The sequence below is a fragment of the Plectropomus leopardus genome, chromosome 16, assembly GCF_026936395.1.
Source record: "Plectropomus leopardus strain MGB_pleo_1.0 chromosome 16, ASM2693639v1, whole genome shotgun sequence".
NCBI classification, from domain to species: Eukaryota; Metazoa; Chordata; class Actinopteri; order Perciformes; family Serranidae; genus Plectropomus; species Plectropomus leopardus.
This window is the reverse complement of record NC_142191.1, coordinates 20,918,920-20,938,543: the sequence shown is the minus strand read 5'-3', so window position 1 is coordinate 20,938,543 and position 19,624 is coordinate 20,918,920. Positions and strand designations below refer to the sequence as shown.

General features: G+C 39.3%; 1 protein-coding gene across 2 annotated transcripts in view; it reads left to right on the top strand.

The window, feature by feature from the left end:
- Window positions 1-19,624, top strand: part of scara3 (scavenger receptor class A, member 3) — a 40,257-nt gene that overhangs the window by 16,108 nt on the left and 4,525 nt on the right. For both annotated transcript variants that reach the window (XM_088089515.1, XM_042504099.2), the window contains 9 exons: window positions 10,138-10,173; window positions 11,646-11,687; window positions 12,313-12,432; window positions 15,893-15,973; window positions 16,779-16,897; window positions 17,110-17,354; window positions 18,008-18,227; window positions 18,937-19,025; window positions 19,318-19,510. In XM_088089515.1, the coding sequence (XP_087945641.1) occupies window positions 11,672-11,687; window positions 12,313-12,432; window positions 15,893-15,973; window positions 16,779-16,897; window positions 17,110-17,354; window positions 18,008-18,227; window positions 18,937-19,025; window positions 19,318-19,510 (1,083 nt within the window). In that variant the 5' untranslated portion in view covers window positions 10,138-10,173; window positions 11,646-11,671. The remainder of the gene's footprint in view (window positions 1-10,137; window positions 10,174-11,645; window positions 11,688-12,312; window positions 12,433-15,892; window positions 15,974-16,778; window positions 16,898-17,109; window positions 17,355-18,007; window positions 18,228-18,936; window positions 19,026-19,317; window positions 19,511-19,624) is intronic.

The following is a 19,624-nucleotide window of genomic DNA, read 5'->3' as shown; positions in this document are numbered from 1 at the left end:
TAAATTCAAGCAGGGATATTGTATCTGCTCCCGTCCGATCTCAAGTGGAGAAACTGCCACAAGCTAAGAGATGATACAACATACTGACTCCCAAGAACTTATACAGTACTCTCCTCAGCCGAGCAGTACAGGAGGTCTGTTAATGTGGTTTCCAGTCTTGCTGAGAGCGGGTTCAGCCCTGCCCGACCAGAACTAAACATGCTGCCTCATACATTCCTAACAGGGCTTGAGGGGAGGGGAGTCAGAGGAGATGAGGCAGGTGTATGGCTGGCAACAGAGAAGGAAAGAGTGAGGGAAGGGGAGAAAAGAAAGGAGGTACAGAATAAGAGGCAGATTTTCTTGTTTTTAATTCCACTTTTGCTCTGGCAGCGTTAGAAATTTACAGTCAAAGCATTTTGAATTTGGATTGAAAGGAGAACAAGGAAAAAGTCATATTGACTTGTTCTTTCTGTATCCAGCGTGCACTTTTTCATTTATTTTTGCCCGCTTTGATTAATTATCTGAAATATGTCCGCTGGACTTTTTCCTGGTTTCACACCAACTCCAGCTGCAAACGCATAAAAATGTTGAGTGCGCAGCAACTGGACACTTACTCAAGAAGAAATAGGTGTTAGATATATAGAAGCAGCTGTTTATTTTTCCCAGTTGATTTACTTTTAATCATTGGTAGTGCTGTTTATATAACTTTTATACAGATAAGGCCAAAGGTATATGGAAACTCCCATTTATATACCTCTCTGTACTGTTAGTTTTCCTTAGTTCTAATGAAGGACAGCACTGATGTTACAGCATACACTGATTTTCCAGACAATTTTGGCTTCTATCTCGTCAACAGTTTTTCTGTGCACATACCAATTATCCCACACACAAACCTCATAATGTGGTTGGTGGTTAATTTGTAAATTCATCACTAACTTTTTGCATTAAGTCCTTTTTAAGTGATGCTAGATTCAAAGTATTGGTTTTTTGGATCAGGTTGCACCATGAAAACCTTAAGATGGACTTAAGTTTCATGTGAACTGGTTGTAATGAAACATCTATAGCATTGTGAACTTAAAAACAAACAGTAAACAGGAAGTAAACAGGTAGCATAAGTTTCAAAAATATAAGTTTAGGGACTAAGAGATATGTTTTGAGCGGACTGTTAGTTATATTCTCACAGTTTAGATTGTGTGGAAAACAAATGTTAATTTAACTAACGGTTTTTGGTCATTTAGTCTAACTTTATTTACATAAACTTGTAAGTTTGAGGTTAATTGTGTTATTTTTTATGAAATGCAATCTCAAATCTTCCTGATTTACATCATTATTGAACAGCATTTTGACCCATTACGTCATTACTTTGAACAGGTAATATATAGCTAGTTACTCACAATCAGTCACTACTAACTAAATATACTGATGTATAAAATATCCGACCAAATTGCCAGAAAAAAAATTGGCATTGGCAATTCTAGTCATGGATTTGTTACATTTGTACCTTCTTATGAAGTGGATAGGTCAAAAAATTTCTGGTTTTAAGAATGCTGTGGTTAATGCGTGGGTAGTTTTAGGCACAAAAAACAGTTGGTTATGGTTAGCAAAAGATCAAGTTTTGTCTTATAAACAAACAACTGGAGTAGCTGTCAGTGTCTCAGTAAAAGTCAACCACTTTTTGAGCCACAGTCCCTGCTGGAAACACAGCAATGCATTGGTAAAAAATCAACAACTTTTCAATGCACTATCCGGTCTGGTAACCCAGCAATGTCTTGTTAAAAAATAACTGCTTTTTGTGGCAGTATACCCAGTGGAAAAAAAGCGAGTGGTGCTGTCTACCGCTGTAAACAAAAGGCACTGTAAACACTGATAACAAGCTAAAAACCATATGGTTCTGTTAATTGTTGGTCGAATGGCGATTGAAATTTGTCTGCTGCTCGGAAGGCATCTTGCCTAGGTGTCATGCCATCTACCATCTCCTCCACCTCCTGATCACGAAGTTATAGCTCAAATACTACATCACTTTAGAAAACTTGATATGATACATATAATACATACAAATGTATCATGTTCGTTTATTTATTATTTTTTCTGGAAACTGGGTTGAAATATCACCTTTGGTAAACACTCTTGTTTTGTAAGCTAAATGTGTCTTTGCTAAAAGCTGATGCAACTGGATTCAGGTCCATAAAGAAACTTTCAAACGTTTCTTTTGAAAAGATTTTCTTATTCTTATCTTTATTGTGTATAGCTGAAAAGTCCCTATAGTAGGGTGATCATGTGAAATGTATGGGGCAAGTGAGAAAATAGGGAAAGGCCTGAAAACCCACTCAAAACATTAGAAAATATTGTACACGCCCTTTGGCCTTGAAGGCCTGTAAACCCAACCAGGCTTGTCTTTGTGTCTCAGCCTGGCTGTCCAAAGTGGTTTTACTCCTGAGAAAGCATGATGTGTTTATGGGATCGTGACTCTGAAAATCTCCTATTTCACTGGCAAACCACAATAAAAGAACATTTTCTTGTAATGGCTCGTCCATAACTTCAGCCTCGCAGTCTGCAGCAACACATACCAGGCGTTTATAGTTTTGCAAAAAGACCACACATTCCAGTCAGAGGGCACCTAAATGGCTTGGATGTCAACAGAGGTTTGGAGAGCAACTCATTTGGCTTTACGAGTTGTGGTCAAGACCTCCGCTCTGATCTGGAGCAGGGCCCATCTCTGGACTCCTGGTTTCACTTAAGGCTGGGACTTGCTGAGGTTCTTGAGGGAGATTTTCTGGTCAGCCTAACTAAAATGAATTAATGAACGAGAGGAACATCAAAAAGCACGACTTGTTTAATCTATGCATCTTTACGTGTGTAGAGGGCATTTCCGTCTGCATGTAAAATCAGAGCATGGAGTGATGTGGTGAGGTTAAAGGGCTTTCAGGGCATGTTATTCACCAAGGATAACATTTTGCACAATCCCCTGGCAAAATATAAACCCAGAGGGGGAATGGAAGGGGGGGACAGGGCGGGGAAGGGGTTTGGAAAGTCCAAAAACCTCTGAGAATGAACCACCACAGAGGAACCACAAACATGAAGTGGTGCTGATGGTTAGCTGACTCAAGTTAGAGGCCTGGTGCTACGTTCACATACACCAATGGTCTGATGGTGAGAAAGGATGAAGGCTAAGTGACTGTGTAGGTGAAGAACAACATCCTAATATTGTAGTTTTCATTTTTTGTATTTCATAAAGTTTATCTTCTAGTCCAAACTCTCGCCATTATGGCAAAACGAGGCATTTGAATATGTTTGAGAACATATTCTTCATGTATATTCAGCCTAGTTTTACCATTTGATAAGATTTAGATTCGAGTTTGAAAGAGAAAAAAAAGGGTCGGGTAAGTGTCTTGATCAGCTCCTACTCTTTTGAGTCTGTACTGGTGGTGGCAGGGTTGGAGGGCAACCCACATTGAAATTTTTTTAGTTGTGGTGGCTGGTCCACTGTACACCTGAACCAGCAACCTACAGTGCAGTATACTGACTGGAACCACAACAAGCTCCTACTAAATATTTTTGTCAGGCATTTTTGTTGAGCTTTTGTTTGCGAGCTGATTATCCTTTTATGGGACATTAGGCCTTACATGAGACCATTTTTGTATTCCTTGTTACTCTTTACTATAAGGGTTGCTCATGCAAGAGTAGTCACATTTACATTGTTCTCCCAACTGCACAAACTTGTCATTACTTGAATGTTTCAGTATGATGAATGCCACCTGTTTGTGGGGAGGTGAGCCTTCCTGAGATTTAATAATTCACATAATAGACACCCCAAAAGTTGACACAAAAGGCTGCATTTTGTGCTGTTTGTGGCTACAATTTGGGGACAGACAAATGAGACCGAGTTCCATTTACCTTGGAGGTCGGAGCTGGAAATGTTGTCACACACGGGTTGACCACGCTCCGGTGCAGCAAGTTTGTAAACCAGGATGGACGCCTCCAGGGAAATGTTTTGGTGTTGGTGAGAGTATGACTTTCCAAGTCAAAAAACAGATTTTAGTGGGTGTTTTAGTTGAAATTTCCAACAGGGAACTTGGAAGTTACAACTTTCCAGTTTAAATAGAGCGTGGAGAGAGTCTGAGAATAGATCGACATCATGTAGATCACAACCACCTGAGCGATGGATTATGTTTTTTTTGTGTTGTCTGCTTTGTGATAGTGACTTGACAATCTCTGATGAACCATTAGAGGTGTTGCTGTATTAAATTAAAATCACTACAGTGTGTAAAACTTCTGATTTTTGCCAGCAGTTTTTTTTTTTTAAGGAGGATGTTATTGGTGTGACATAGGGTGTCCGCATACTCATGGAATGCAGTTCTTGTTGAACTAAATACAAAATTTAATAGTATGGTATAATTTCTGTGTGTAGTAGCAGTATTGTTTTCACTTCAGTGACCTTGACCTTGAGTGGAGAGCTGCCTTTATATTTAGATTATAAAACCAAGGGATCAGGTGTCAAAATAGCCTTGTAATATAGAAAATCATAAAAAGTATTCTTAGCAGAATTTGGAAAAATGGTCATTTTTCTGACCTTGTTGTACTTTTATTGAATTATCCACCATTCTGAACTGTATCCTTTGGAGAAAAAACTCTAGGAAATGTTTAGCTCTGCTGATTTTGTTTAATTCAGTTGTTCAAGGCTTTCCTGGAAATACACATCCTTACAGTATATTTACTTCTTGTCACAGCATAAGTACACGTTTGCTCGGCTCTCAGTTTGTTTTCAAACTGCAGTGAAACTTTTCCATCCTTAGTCCGCCTCCCTGTCTGGATAAATGTGAAGAAGAAAACATGTCTGGTTAGATCTTTTCTGAACAACATTAAACTGCAAATAATCCATGTATTCCGTTTTATAGTTTGTATTTCTGAATTTTACTGTGGTCACAGATGCATTTTATCGGTCAGTTATCCCTGTTGTCCCTGTAATTCATGTTAAGCTTTTTTTTATTTTGCTGCTGAATTTGGTCCTGAACACATTTTTAGATTTCTCATTGTTTTCTTGAAGTAGTGCATCCCAGTACAAAGATCCCCTAACATTAAAAGAGTTCCTATTTTAACCCAAACCATGACTTTTTAACTAAACCTAGCCCAACCTAAACCATAGTGTTCTCACACCAGTAAAAAGATTTATTTTTCAATAGTTATGTTAACTGTTTAGGAGGGCAAAAAAAAATAGTGTCGTCCTGTCAATAGGGGCATCAGGTCAGATAACACTCCTACACACTGTTCCATAAGGCATGGACAAAGTATTATTATCATAATATCATCATAATTTTCTTAATGCCACATTATATTTCAATCCTTTTTAGGGCCCTGAAGAGATAAAATGATCCAGTAATTTGCAATGATAAAAGCAAAAGTTTAAAGCAGTCGGAAAAAGTAAGCAAAAATCTTTGCGTCTGAAATGTGCGTTGTTGTTCTTCTTTAAATTCTGTTAATCATCTTGCCAAGACTGCCAGGAAGGATTTGCGTTTTTGCAGTGCCACATTTTGCAGGAACTACTTCAAACCTTGAAGTTGTTTTTTCTCCTAATGCAGTTTTCTTAGAAAAATAACATCAAAACCAGTGGATTGAGACCTTGTTGCAAGGGTGGCTTTAAATGGTTTGATCCCTCTCAGTAACAGAAAAGCAAAGTGTGTAATGTGTTAAACAGGATATTAAGGTTTTTCACAGATGCTTTGCTCCACCACACATTTGACCAAGTGCACAAGCAAGTGTAAACTTGACAAAGAACGAGTGTGTTCACTGAATTAGACTGAACTAAGTACAGTTTTCAGTAGTTTCACAGTGTTTTGCCATTGCCCGACTGTATAGGTGTGACCTGGTAGGGGCCACATGTTGTGCTGCTGTCACATCAGCTTAGTTCTGCTCTGTGAGTGTTGGACAGGTCGACTTCCTCACTAACGAGACAGACATGAGGGTTATTTCCACAGAGAGTACAGGGAAAACATGAGGGGAGAAAAAAGGAGAGGGAGGGAGGTGAAGGAGGAGAAACATAAACGAGGAACAGGCAGATATATGAGGGTGGATACTGATGGTGATATTTTGAAATTTCAGCTTTCAATAGCAAATAATGTGCTGACATTTCGACATTTCGATCTGACCAGTTTCATGCCACAGAAGTCCAAGAAATGACAAAAATTCAGTTTTCCCCCAGACATGTATTTTAATCAGGGTGGGAAAGTCTCTGAAACAGGATTTAGACCATATGGGACACAAATTCTCCACTGAAAACCAGAAAAATGATGGCACGTAACGTAACTAATAACCTTACCATATTGATTACTTGAACCACTCTTTATACTTCGACTGCTTTCAGATTGAAGTCATGTATTTTCATTCTTTGAAAAAACAGTGAAAGACTGAGATGTCAGTCAGTGTGAACCTGTGGGTCCTGGTTTTTTTGAAGATGCCACTTGATGCTCTCCACCCACCCACCATTTGGGACCAAATACCCTCAGGACATGGCATTTACATGCTCCAACACGTAAACAGAATACTCCAAAAACCTGATCATAAACAGGTTATTCGTGTCATATAAAACACACTCAGTGTAACCCAGGAGGAGTCTGTGCAGGTCAGCTTACTTGCTTTCCTTGTGAAAAATATCATTTGGACATGTAATTTTTTGTCTTTCTTGCCTCGTATCTTCAACATCCTTGTCTCCTCTCCTGCCATTTTCCTCTCCCTCTGTCCTCCCTTCATCATTATGTCAGCCTCAGTTTTTTGTGACTTAGATCTGACCTCAGCTGCTCCACCGCTGACTGACATAAACATCTTCGTCATTGTGGTGTTTGCAGGCCAAGTGTACTTTTCTCTATCAAAACTTTACTGGCATTGTTTTTGGAGAAAATATCATGTGTGTTCTTTATTTGGTTTAAGCTAAATTTAAACAGTGAGTTCATTTGTGGAAACTTAAAATTGAAGTTCTCAAGTTTCATCCCTGTTTGTGTCACCACCTATCCCATAATACTAAACGAAGACTGTTTTTTGCCTCTCAAAGACCAAAGAAAAACCTTTCCTCTTATTGAATTAATTTCAAATATGCAGAATTAGGTTGAATATTTGCACTCTAACAGTCTGGTGTGGATGTGCTAAGTACACAAGGAATGATAACATTTATACATGTTAAAAAACAATCTAAATTATGTATGACAAATTATGATTCTGACACATCAGAATCATAATTTAGATCTTCGTCAGAAATTGTGTTCAACTGCTCCTGATTTTATTCTTTTCCCAAGCCATTTTTCTCCTTTTTGTTCCTCATGAGAAGCCAGACCTCTCTTCATGTTGAGCTGATTATGTGGTTAACCACAGATATTGATCCACAGCAGACATTTTGGTTTCAGAAATTATTTTGCAACATTTTGTATTGGCCCGAGAAATGGAATGAAAAAAATAAAATATCTTTTTACAACTCAAAATGTAAACCAGTAAATCCTCACTTACAGCGGCACCAATTTTTCACTTACATAAAAACACACTATAGGGACCAAAATTACACAGTTGCAGTGACAGACAACAGAAGTCACCCTTTAGCTCTTTAACAGTTTGTAGCTTAATCCTCATGCATGTGACAGTAGATTTATTCAGCTTAGATTAAGAACAACTACAATTAGATTCAACCCAGTGACCTGGTTTCCTGTCAGACCATGGTATGCTTACTGTGTTCCAATATTTACCCGTATTTTCACCAAAAAGTACGAGGTATTTGAATGAATATGGTTGGATGTCACTATTTAGCTGGTAGCCAAGCAGCCTATGAATGAGCAGCTGCTGCCAATCGGCTATTGCAAGTCTGATTTAAGGACAACCACTAACCTCTGAAAAATGAAACCAGTGCTGAAGTGCCAAAAACTGCAGTTGTTTGAATGACCACCCGAGGCTTGCTTGAAAATCAATACCCATAAACCCCCATGTTAAAATGCCCATCTTCACAGCAGCATGTTTACAGCCTGGTACAAAGAAACGGTTTGGTCTCTATAGCTGATTTAAAAATTCACAACAACTTTACAGGGGGTTAATGTTTATATAACTCACACATTTACATTTTAATAAGGGCCAAAGTTACGCATAAACAAGGGCAGGCTGCTTTGATTGACAGGCTGTCTGATGATAGAGCCTTTCATTTAGATCCGCCCCTCACTCCCCCACTGTGCCAACCTCTTGCCAAAACATGGTCACTTCTCGCTCCCAAAAAATAATTAGATAAATAGCAAAGATGACGACAGCCAAAATGCTGAACAAGAGGCTTCAGATTGGGAGTCCAAAAACCAATGGATGATGTCACAATAGCAGCATCAATTATTTTTACACTCTATGCGTCAGGGGCATGTTCACTCTGAAAACAAGTGTGCGCTGTTTTGCTACGGTTTTCAGGTTGGACCGTCGTCCAACCTGAAAACCGTAGCAAAACTTTGGGGTGCATTTTCTTTCATTTGGTGGGTGTGTCAGAGGTGTTACTCAGTCAGCAGCGACAAATAATATAAACCAAATTCTGGTTGATGTTCACTTATTTCACATTTTTGTTTTATTTCACACTTGCTTTGGCAATAAAAATGCATTTCCCATGCCAGTAAAGCTCCTTTGAAGAGAAATTGAATTAAACCCTGCCGTACTCCTGCTTAGGGGGCCGTACACATGCCGCGTCTTTATCCGCCTGGAAAATCCGAGGTTGGGCGCTGGGTGCTTCTCTTGTGTCCACTTTATGCCAACTCTCATGAGTGTGAAGGCAGGTTGTGTGAGGTTGCTAAGCGACCATAACAAGCTCTGTATCATCGCCCTCTTTATCAAGCACACTGAGTGTAGAGCTGATCTTCCTCCGGGGGTTTCTTAAGTGTGAGTTGGGCCTAATTTATGGTCTGTGGGAGAAATGTAAAGCTCTGGTTATCCCTGCATTTAAATGATCAACTTCAAGACTGATGTTTACAGAGGAAGGGGAAGATATTTGGTAGCTGTAATTGGTTGTTCCTCGTCACAGCTGCACACGTCTCTACTGTGTCAGCGTGGCTTTTGAGCGCGTCTTCTGTGTGCCTCCATAGAAAACAATAGAAATAAGCCTGCTGAAAACGTAGCGTGTGGCCTCTTACGCAACAAGATACTCAACGTGCCATCATTTCTGTTTAATAAATGTTTTACACACAACAAGGAGAAATCCTAATGCTTTTCAGACTCACTTTTTAGTTTACAGGTGGACTCGAAGCATACATTTTTAGTGGAATATTCCTTAAGATTACATCACATCTGTCTAGACTCAGTCAACACATTTTCCACCATCAGAGGCGTCATTGCAGAGTCATTTAGCTGTGCTCATTTTCAGGTGCAGCACTGAAGCCAGTCTGGAGTCGCATGTGTGACCACATACTTTACATTATACAGTAACATTTCCGCAGTCTGACACTGTTTGCTTTAAGGCCAGCTCGTCTGGCAATATCGACACAGCACCATGGCAGAGTGTCCAACTGTCTCTCTTCAGCTACTCACCAACCTGCCAAGCCTCTTTTTCCCTGCTTGTTAGTATATATGAATGTGTTTCACAGTTATTTTCCTTCAGAAAAAGCCTCTGCTGCTCCTCTACTGAGTGTGATTGCTTCCTAAACAGAAAGTGCCTATAAGGTGTGGTGTACAGTTAATGAAGTGTTATATAATGTCATTTGCTGTTTCACACAGTTATGAAAACATGCTGATTGTATTCGCCTTGTGTGGTTTATTAGCCTCTCTGGTTAAATTCTGTGGACGTCATGTTTCTCATTTCAGTCCTTTCCAGCAAAGACTGTGTGATGACAACCTCCTCAGACACACAATACTCCCACCACAATCACCACACAAAACCAACAACTGTTCTCATACTTCGCACCACTGTGGGGCTGTTTTCTCCTGAGTGAGCAGAGAAAACATTGGAGCTGAACAAAACCCTTCCTTTTTATTGTGCTGAGATAGCACTTGACATGCTCAGTACTATACAGTGACTTCAGGGGGCAGCTGTGGGGGACTGTGAGGCAGCTGGTTTTTATGAGTTATGACACGAGTATTAAAACTTGTTGGTGGCTCCAGCAGAATTGGTTTCAGTCAGCTAAATGTCTGTTCTGTTTCTCTCTTTTTTTCTTTATTTGGCAGATAACTATGGTGGATACGAGAACCAGCTTTTCAAAGGTAATGATCTGGATTTTTTTTTATTGTCTCAGAAACATAAATGTACACGGTTGTCACATCACTACATGATAAATATGGTACAATCAATTGGGAAGTAATATATTTGAAATTTCCACAGTTTTGTGTTATTTATTTGCTGCCCTTACAGAATCTTGTAAGATTTATCTTGAGAGGTGTCAGAGAAAAGTAGCCTAAGTGAGCAATTGAAAGGTCTTCCTTTTTATAGTGAAATAAAAATCGGCCATTGTTTAGCTTTTTTTATGAAAGTGAGATGAAACAATTAGTTTATGTTAATCCTAAAATGACAAACCATTTCTGTAACACATTTACAACTACTGTTTGCAGAGGTTAGTCTATGTCGCATCTGTTAAAGAAATATTTCTCTGATATATAGAGGGTCCTCACATAAAACTACGCCTTCTATGCCGTAGATAGACGCAAATACTTATGAAACTGGTGCTACATGAACAGAGAAAACAGGAAAAGAGCTGTGGCATTCATGTTTGTTAAAGACGTAGAGAACCTACAACTACCAAAATGCAGTGCGTCGCACCAGACCAATAAACGCTTTCGCTAGTAGGTGAGTAATCAGACTCGTTCGTTCAACACAACTACAGCTGTCTGGTAACAAATGACCTTGTATTACAGTAATTGCTTTAACGTGTCTGAAAACGTTTAAAGCAAGAAATAGGCAACGCAGTACTCTCAGATTTTTGGCCTCCGTTTTCACTGTGCAGGAAGCCGTATGGCATCCACTTCCTGTTCACAAACTCTCGCTACAGCTAAACAGCTAAAGAGGGCGTTAAGATATGTGTCTGAAAATATTTTAGGCAAGAAATACGCAGCGCAATAACAGAATCTTGGTTTGAATTCAGTCAGCCTAGTTTTATAGTTTGATATCTGGGGATATCACGGCACTGGCAAGATGGAGGGAAGTTTTCTACAGTTTGTCTACATAAGCTGCGTAAACTGTTTTGATAGAAATACTTTGTGAGATCTGTGTTACTGACTTGATGAGGAGTGTGTGCAGGTGCATTGGTCTGCCAGCCAAAATCCAATAGTTGACGCAAAATGACATATCTCATTGTACGGCTGATTTTTGCTCACCGTTCGGGTTGGGAGTTCCCTGCGCCGCTAACACGGGTGCATCTTATCACCATGAATCTGCACGTACTCCCCACGCCTCTGTGACGCAGATCCGGTTGAAAATTAGCAAAGTATCCCTTAAAAGAAATTATCGCTGATCTGCACTAATGTGATTAATAGTTTTTGTTCTCCCTTTTGCTTATTTGTTTTGTTTTTTTGTCTTTATTTTTTGTTTGTTTCTTCACTGATCAAAATGACATGACAATAAACACTACGAACGTTTATTTTGTTTTTGTGCGTTCCATGAGTTATGTATTTTGTCAGTGGTAGAGCATAGTGTTTTGAAATGATCGTGTTTAAATTTTTTTCCTTGTCTTTTTTTCCAGAGGAGGATTTCACTGGAGAGGAGGAAATGCCTTCATTTAGAGGTAAAGGCCACACACACACACACACACACACACACACACACACACACACACACGTGTCTAACAGCAACAAATAATGTTATCTGCTTAATGTAATTTTTTCTCATCAGCGACATACTGTGTAGACATTTGACCACTCTTTTTATGTGTTTATGCATTTGCCATGATGAACACACTTATTTCAGAAGTAAATAATCGTCTGATCATCTGATCAAGTATGCTGCATTGTCAAAGATTAAACTCCTATCAGAGCAGTTAAAAAATCAGCTTCACTTCAACCACATGACATTAAAATGATCTGATATGTGGAGCTGAAACGCGACATCAAGTCAGTTGAATAGACATAATAATCAGTAACAATTATGACAATAAATTAATTGTTGTTTTTTTTGGGGGGGGGGGGGCATGCCCAGATGTTTTCTTAGTGGTTTTGAGTTTATATTGTATTGCTTCTTTTGCCTAAGAAAATGAACTGAATACTTTTCCCACCACTGGTTATATGGATTCAATATGATGATTCTCTAAAAGGTTGAATAATCAAATTAAATCAAATGTCAGTGCACACTCTTATCATATTCTGATATTTTTGTTAGTATTTCTGCGTCATTGTAAATCATTGTTCTTTCAGGTCGTAGCAGAGGTGGCTGTATGAGGTGCCAGCAGAGCCACTCTCTCCAGCTGGCTGTCAAGGTCCTGTATGGATTTGTTGCATTCCTCATCATTACTGTTGCAGTGCTTGCAGCACTTGGTAAGTTTTTTTAACATTAAGTTGCAATCAATGAATCATGTGAAGTAAGTGTGTAAGCCAAAAATAGCCAATATATTATCTGCCGACAGCCCCACATGGCCATTAATCTCTCAGGTTGGATGCAGTTAACAGCCTTGTGATTAGTATGGCAATCCCACTGATTAATGCTGACAGTACGTGTTAAGAAAAGTGAGAACTGGGCTTTTCACGGGAAAAGATCAGACTCTACTTTCCTATGTATGTGTGTGTCTTAATAAAATACAGTCCATTTAACTCCCATAGATCAAATGACTGTGGTTCCGGGCCACATGTGCCATGTTTTACCTGACAGCTGCTCAGCACAAACAGATGCGTTTTACATTAACATCACATTTTATGGGGTTTGAAGGCCGTAAATCTTCATCTTTTACTGCCGTTCAGGGATCTCAGGAGTAAAGAGAGAGAAAGAGGGGCTTTCTGAGAGTGATGTGAAATCCCACAGCACGTGAACAGGCTCGTATTCAGGCACAAAAGAGAATAAAATATTATTTAATTACACATGTTGAAAACATGCGACCTACTGTACAAGTTCACTAAAGCTCTGCCACCAGCTGTTAGTGTCAGTTGGACATTTTGTTGCCATAGCAACCACTACTGGCAGAGTTTCTTAGCAGCTTACTCCATCTGGAAACCATGAGGTGGGTCGCTGGGTGCTACTCTTGTGCACCCAGGGCCCAGAGGCATTTAGCTTCTAATATTTTTAAGCATAGGGCTGTACTCAACTCAGAATCATCTCAGTGGAAATGGATTTGACAGTTCAATACAAATATTCAACTTTTTTTTTTTCCATACAGAGTTTTAAAGTGTGAACCGGCTCCACAGGACGTTCATTGTGACAGCTGCATTTATCTAATATAGTAAACAACGGCAGATTGCAAATGTGCAACATTTTTTGCCGACTCTAGATATCAAACAGAAGGCAAAGACTGTATTATATTAACTTGTTGTGAGCTGTACTCTCGCCACCTCTAAGCAGAAGAGCAGTCTCTCTCTCTCTCTCCCTCCATGCCAAGTATCTCCTTCGTGCCCCAGCTGCTTGAATCAAAGAGTAGTGTGAAAGTGATCACTCCGCAGCAAACTTAAAACTCAAAACGTCCCCAGCAGTCCAGTGCACAGCACACTGACTAGAAAAAAAAGAAAAACTCGACGGCTCAACTTGAAGCAATCCTAGCTGACTGAGAGGTCTCCGTCTGATGATTCGAATCTCCCACTTTAAAGGGGCAGCCCGAGCTAAGCAACCATAACCCTCTTAACCAGAAATCTCAAGTTCAGAACTAAAGCTCAGGGTGCACTGAAATGATGAGCTTCTCCTCCATAGTTACCATAGCCTAATATTTACAAAAAAGTGAAGAAAAGATGTTTGCTGGCTGTGATTGGTTTATCCTTGTCATAATGTGTTGTGCGTTTTTGTGCTCCAAAAGTTGAACAATGTTCGACTCAGGATGCAGCCATCACACCCTTGAAAATAGACGCCTGGAAATACTTACCCGCAACAATATTGGCACTCTCATTTTGCCTTCTTCGTGTCTACATTGCCAACAATGCTTTTGAGGCCAAAAAAAAGTGTGGCAAGTGTCTGGGCTTGTGTCATTGGTACATCAGCCATTTTGTGAGATTTTCAAATTTTAATTTAATTTTTTTAATTTTTTTTAAACATGTCTAATATTTAGGGATGAAAATCTGGATCATGACAATTATCATTACATTAGTATGGAGCAGCTGGTGATGTTGCCAAAAAAACATTACACATACTATTGTTGATATAATCGAACTGACACATAAAAACTCAACTCTACTTCTCACTGAAGAATAGACAACCTGTTTGGACCAGACTTGTTCTGCTTTCTGCTTTTGTTGTTCTCATCCCAGTTTGTTGCTAACAATATCTATCAGAAAGAGGTATAAAGGAGAAAATTATCCAAAAGTGGGATTACCATACAGATGTTTACTGCCAATAATATTGATAATGTTAATGTACATACATAGTGAGGACAGAAGAGTTAAACTGATACCGCTGTTGGATGTTTGCAGGTAAATGTTTAGCATGATAACAATATGAGACCTTTTATTGCCAAATCAAATGTCTGCACAAAGATGAGGTATCATCCTGAATTTCGATGGAGAATTTCAGCATCCTGTAGACAAGAACGATGTCCTGGGGAAACATAATTATCATTTTGTAAATGTCAATATTTTTCATAGGATATTGAGCATCAGCGAACACAATTGAGCATCGAAAGATAAACAAACATTTACAAACATTCATTGTACGCAACTGTGTGCCAACATACATATTAACATTCGCACCACATACACAGAATTGCTGCTCTTATAATGCTTTACACACAGGAACAGAGATTGGTTTATGTTTGTTTCAACTTCCAGCACAGCTGTACAACACCAAAGCCCTGGAAACTTAAGTATAAACACAAAAGATATTTCACTTGGCTGCAACTCTCAACTATGCATGTGCACAAGTAAAAACAGAAACAAATAACCTTTGATTTTCTGTTCCCTGCTGAACATCTGTGTTATAAAAAAACAAATTCTTCAGCAACAATCCGTTAAGTAAGAATGTGGAATAAGGTAACACTTTTAACACGCTCTGTGTTTCCTGGAACAAAGGATTGTTTGGAGTGAAATACATTTTTCCAAGTCGTCACATCCAAGACATTATAAAACAAATACTGCTGGTAATGCATGTGAAGAGTCTGTAGTGGCTGAATTGCACACAGTCTAGAAGAATATTGCCTACGAATTATTGCACAGACTTTAACAAAAGCCTTAAGCCATGTTCAGCATCACTGTCACTGCAACTAATACAGTAGAGCAGGTGGTATGTGCATGTGGAAACATTTATATAAGCAAACACACTATGGAACAGACCTGCATTAATCCTCTGAGTCAGGGTTTAGGACGCGAACACACACTGTACAAACTAGCACTCTCACAAATGTACACTTGTCCACACAAAACTTCACACTCACTAAATTGTTGTTGCTCTCTGGGGAAATATGTTGGGAGAGCAGGACCTGACCAGCTGGCTGAACCATCATTCATCACTGTTTTGGTTACGTTTGTTAGCTAATGAAAACTTTACATGTTTTATTGTCAGGGCTTAAATTACAACTTCCTGTTTGTACTTCTTTAAATACTTCCTATATCCTGTTAACACCAAGGTACTGCTGATGTTAATCATTTCTGTATTTACTCCTCAGGCTTCAGAACCATTCTTCATGGATATATGTGTGTTTAAAGCTATTAGTTTAATTCCTCATTGACCTACACTGACTTTAACAAGAACAAAACAGTGTTCGTTCACTGAAACTAAGGGAAATCACCATTTAAGACAAAAGAATATGTGATTTGATAAAAAAAAGAAACATTAATAACAATTTAATTAACTTTGGTGTGCCTCCAGTGTTTAGGAAGGTTGACAACCTGTCTGAGGAGGAGTCCGTCTACCAAAAGAAGATCAGCAGCGTTCAACAAGGAATAGAAGGTAAAGTGAAGTCAAGGTGGCCTCGTAGGGTCTCAACATTATTGGGAAACAACAACAATTAAAGAGTCTTCTAAGTTTTTAGAAATAACCAGAAAGGATTAACAGTTTCCGCAAGCAATAGCCATGGCCAGTGGCATTTTGTTTTTGGGTTGTCTGTCCCTCCCATTCAAGTGAATGTGATATCCCAATAACACCTTAAGGGAATTTATTCAGCATGAATGCCCACTTGGATTTAGCAATGAATGAATTAGATTTTGGTGGTCAAAGGTCAAGGGCACTGTGACCTTGTGTCCGTCTCACTCTCATAGATGCAATATCTCAAGAACTCCTTGAGGGAGCTTCCTCAGATCTGTCAAATACGTCCAATTGGACTCAATAATGAACTGATTAGAATTTAGCAGTTAAACATCAAAGTCACTGGGAATTTGCGTCCGTTTCATTCTCGAGAATGTAATTTCTCAAGAGCACTTTCTTAAGAAATTTCATCATATTTGGCATAAACATCCACTTGGACTCAACGATGACACCATATTTTTTTCTTTTAATTTTCTGAAAAGTAGCTTTTAGACACACATGGTTTCTGCCCGACAGCAATAATATACACCAGCTGTTTTTAGATCCTTCATGAAGTGTGAAGCGGTACGGGTTATTAAGTATGATGTCAGGGGAGCTTAAAGGATCTTTTTCTCTTTCACACATATGGTTACCAAAGGCTGGTATGTATATATATATCATATACAGACATCTAGAATGTTTTTTCCATCCTGTCTTTCACTTTCTGTCTTTGTGTCTCCCCTTATTTCAGATCTGAGCTCCACCTCAAACTGTTCAGGCTGTCTGGATGTGACTCTGTACAGCGAGGAGATCAGCAGGCTGAAGAAAGAGTTTGAAGATATCCAGAGAATGATACTGGGACAGGAGCAGGTACTCCTTCAAGTCGCTTGCTTTGTTCAACCTTCAACTTCAACCTACATCCAAATACTGAAGATATTTAATCATTTTAAAACATAAAATGGAGAAAACAGCAAATCCTCACATTTGAGCTTTTAATAACAAACAGCAAATGGAAAACGGGTGCAGCCTATGACTCCATTCATGTCTGATCCCTACCTTTATTGTTCTGAATCCCCCTCCAGATCCTGGACCAGGCCTCCCAGACCCAGACCACCCTCAAGACTACCAGCAATCGACTGACACATGACATGCAAAACCACCTCATGTCGATCAAACTTCTCAACCAGTCGCTTGAAAGATACCTGGATCGTGTGGAGGGCTGGAAAGATGTGATTGAGGAAACCGAAGACAAAATGAAGAAGATTTCGGAGGATCAGTACGACATCAAAGCTACAGCGCAGCAAGTTAACACAACGGTGGCTCTCAGGTAAATAAAAAGATGCAAGAAAGAGAGAATAATCTGAACTGAGAAGATGACTCAGGTGTTTTTGCAAAGCAGTTAGATTGCTAGGGGTCAGATATGCAACATGAAGCTCATGTATCAGGCAAGCATTGCCATATTTTGTTTAGTGTGCCGTTACAGGCAAAATTACACACAGAAATGTTTAACAAAGGAGGAGCCAGCAAGGGGAAAACAAAGGAAAGGGCAGCGAGTTTAGTGGCAGAACACACTTCCTAATTCTTAAAATAAAATCCTCACTGACTACCTACAGCTGGAACAAAGGAGTAAAACACAAAGCTATCTGTCTACTCTGAGCCTAACTTACGAAGAAAGCACAGCTTGGACTGCTGATTTAAACCTACAGTAGGATGTAATCAATGGAGTTTAGCAGATATTTTTTTGTTGTTTTGAAATTCATACATTTTAATGTGGTGATGATATTTTTTGCAGTATGTGCAGGATTTATTCACAAAAATATCTTATGTTTCCTTTCCTGCAATAATTTAGATAGTTAAAGTAGTGGTTTAACAGAAAAAATCTAGGTAAACACTTGTTGGCAGTTTCAGTAGTTTGTAAAAAGCAAAATAATGTGAACACTGCACTTCACATGTGCACCCGTGTTTCCCTCTGCTCTCCAGTACAATGTGGATTGATGCACTGCAGAGAAAAGCAGATGAGGAGACTCTGGTCCTTCAAAAGTTGACCAGCGACTGGCAAAACTACACCCGAATTCTGAGCGCCCTCAAATCCAACACAAGCAGCACCACGCAAACGATGCGCTTCCTTCAGAACAACATCATAGCAGATCACCAGAGAATCGCCATGTCCACTGAGGTGTACTATGAACTCACCCAGCAGGTGTGTGTGTATGCATTTCTCATTATTTACAAAATAGAAATGCTGTGATTGGAAGGCTTTTAATGTGAAAAATGTTGTTTAAATGACGGCATCAGTTCTGTAAAATAGAAAAGTAGGAAAGGATGAAAGAAAGAAAGAAGAAGAAAAAAGAAAGAAAAAGGATGATGAAAGTTAATTCTCTTAAAAATATCAACTCAGAGCAAATAACTGGTTAGTTACTGTGTGGTTGTCATAGCAGGATTTCCCCACACATTTATTTATTTGTGGCAGCTTGCCACGATCAAAACATATTCCAACACGTATTGATTTTATATTTTTGGAGCTGGACCTTTTCTTTGAAGCACTATCGGTAAGAACCCTGTATTCTTCATTGCACCATACTCTTGGAGAATAGAGCATACTCTGGGCACAGATGGAGCAGCAGAACATTAGGCACTGTGAAAGTGAAACTTAACTGTTTTTTGTGCTGGCTGTAAAAGTTTGCATTCACTTGTCTCTGCAGCAGCTGCTCCTCCCGTTCATCGATCCAATCTGATCATAATTAGCTCTGATCGGTTTGGCAGATCAGTTAACCACTCTTCGTCCCAAACTTCACAAACTGCTGCGTAGGAAAAAGACAGACTTATTAAGAGTTCTGTTGGTGTTGCTTTTAAGGCCTTTACACGACAAGTCTGGATTTTTTATCCAAAATTGTTTGAATTTTCTCAAGGTGATGAACCTGCAGATGCAGCTTGACAATGCGACGTCTTTCATGGATGAACACGAGGAAAACATGCATGACCTTCGCTACCATTCCAGGTAACACACATGTACTGCTGCACATCAGAGGACATTGTGTTGGATTACACATCCTCGAGGTGAACTGTAAACTTTCATGCCTAATCCACACTTTTACCATGACCTTAACATAAGACTTAGGGTTTTTTGTCTCAGACAGGAGTATGACATTGTAAACTGGTGTCCCCACAACACCATGAACATATATTATACACACACACACGTTTAAAACACAGACACACTAAAAAAAGAGTATTATCATTCATGAAAAGTAAAAATTAATAATAACCATCCTCAACCTCATCCTCTGTAGATACTATGAAAACCGGACGGGTGAGCGTTTCTCTGCATTGGATGGTCGTCTGAACTCCATCTCCATGGAGATTGACACAATCTCCTCCAGCATCAATGCCACAGTCAGCCACGTCCAGAGTATGTACAAGTACATTAACATCGAGAGCTCGTCCTGCCAGAGCCGCATGGGCAGACACACAGAAGATTTACAGGTAGCTCACACAGAAGATTTTGTTCTTCTTGCTCATGAATCTATTGATAAATCAGACAAAACTGATGAATGAACAACTGATATAGTAGTTCGTATGTAGGTAGGTATTTGTACC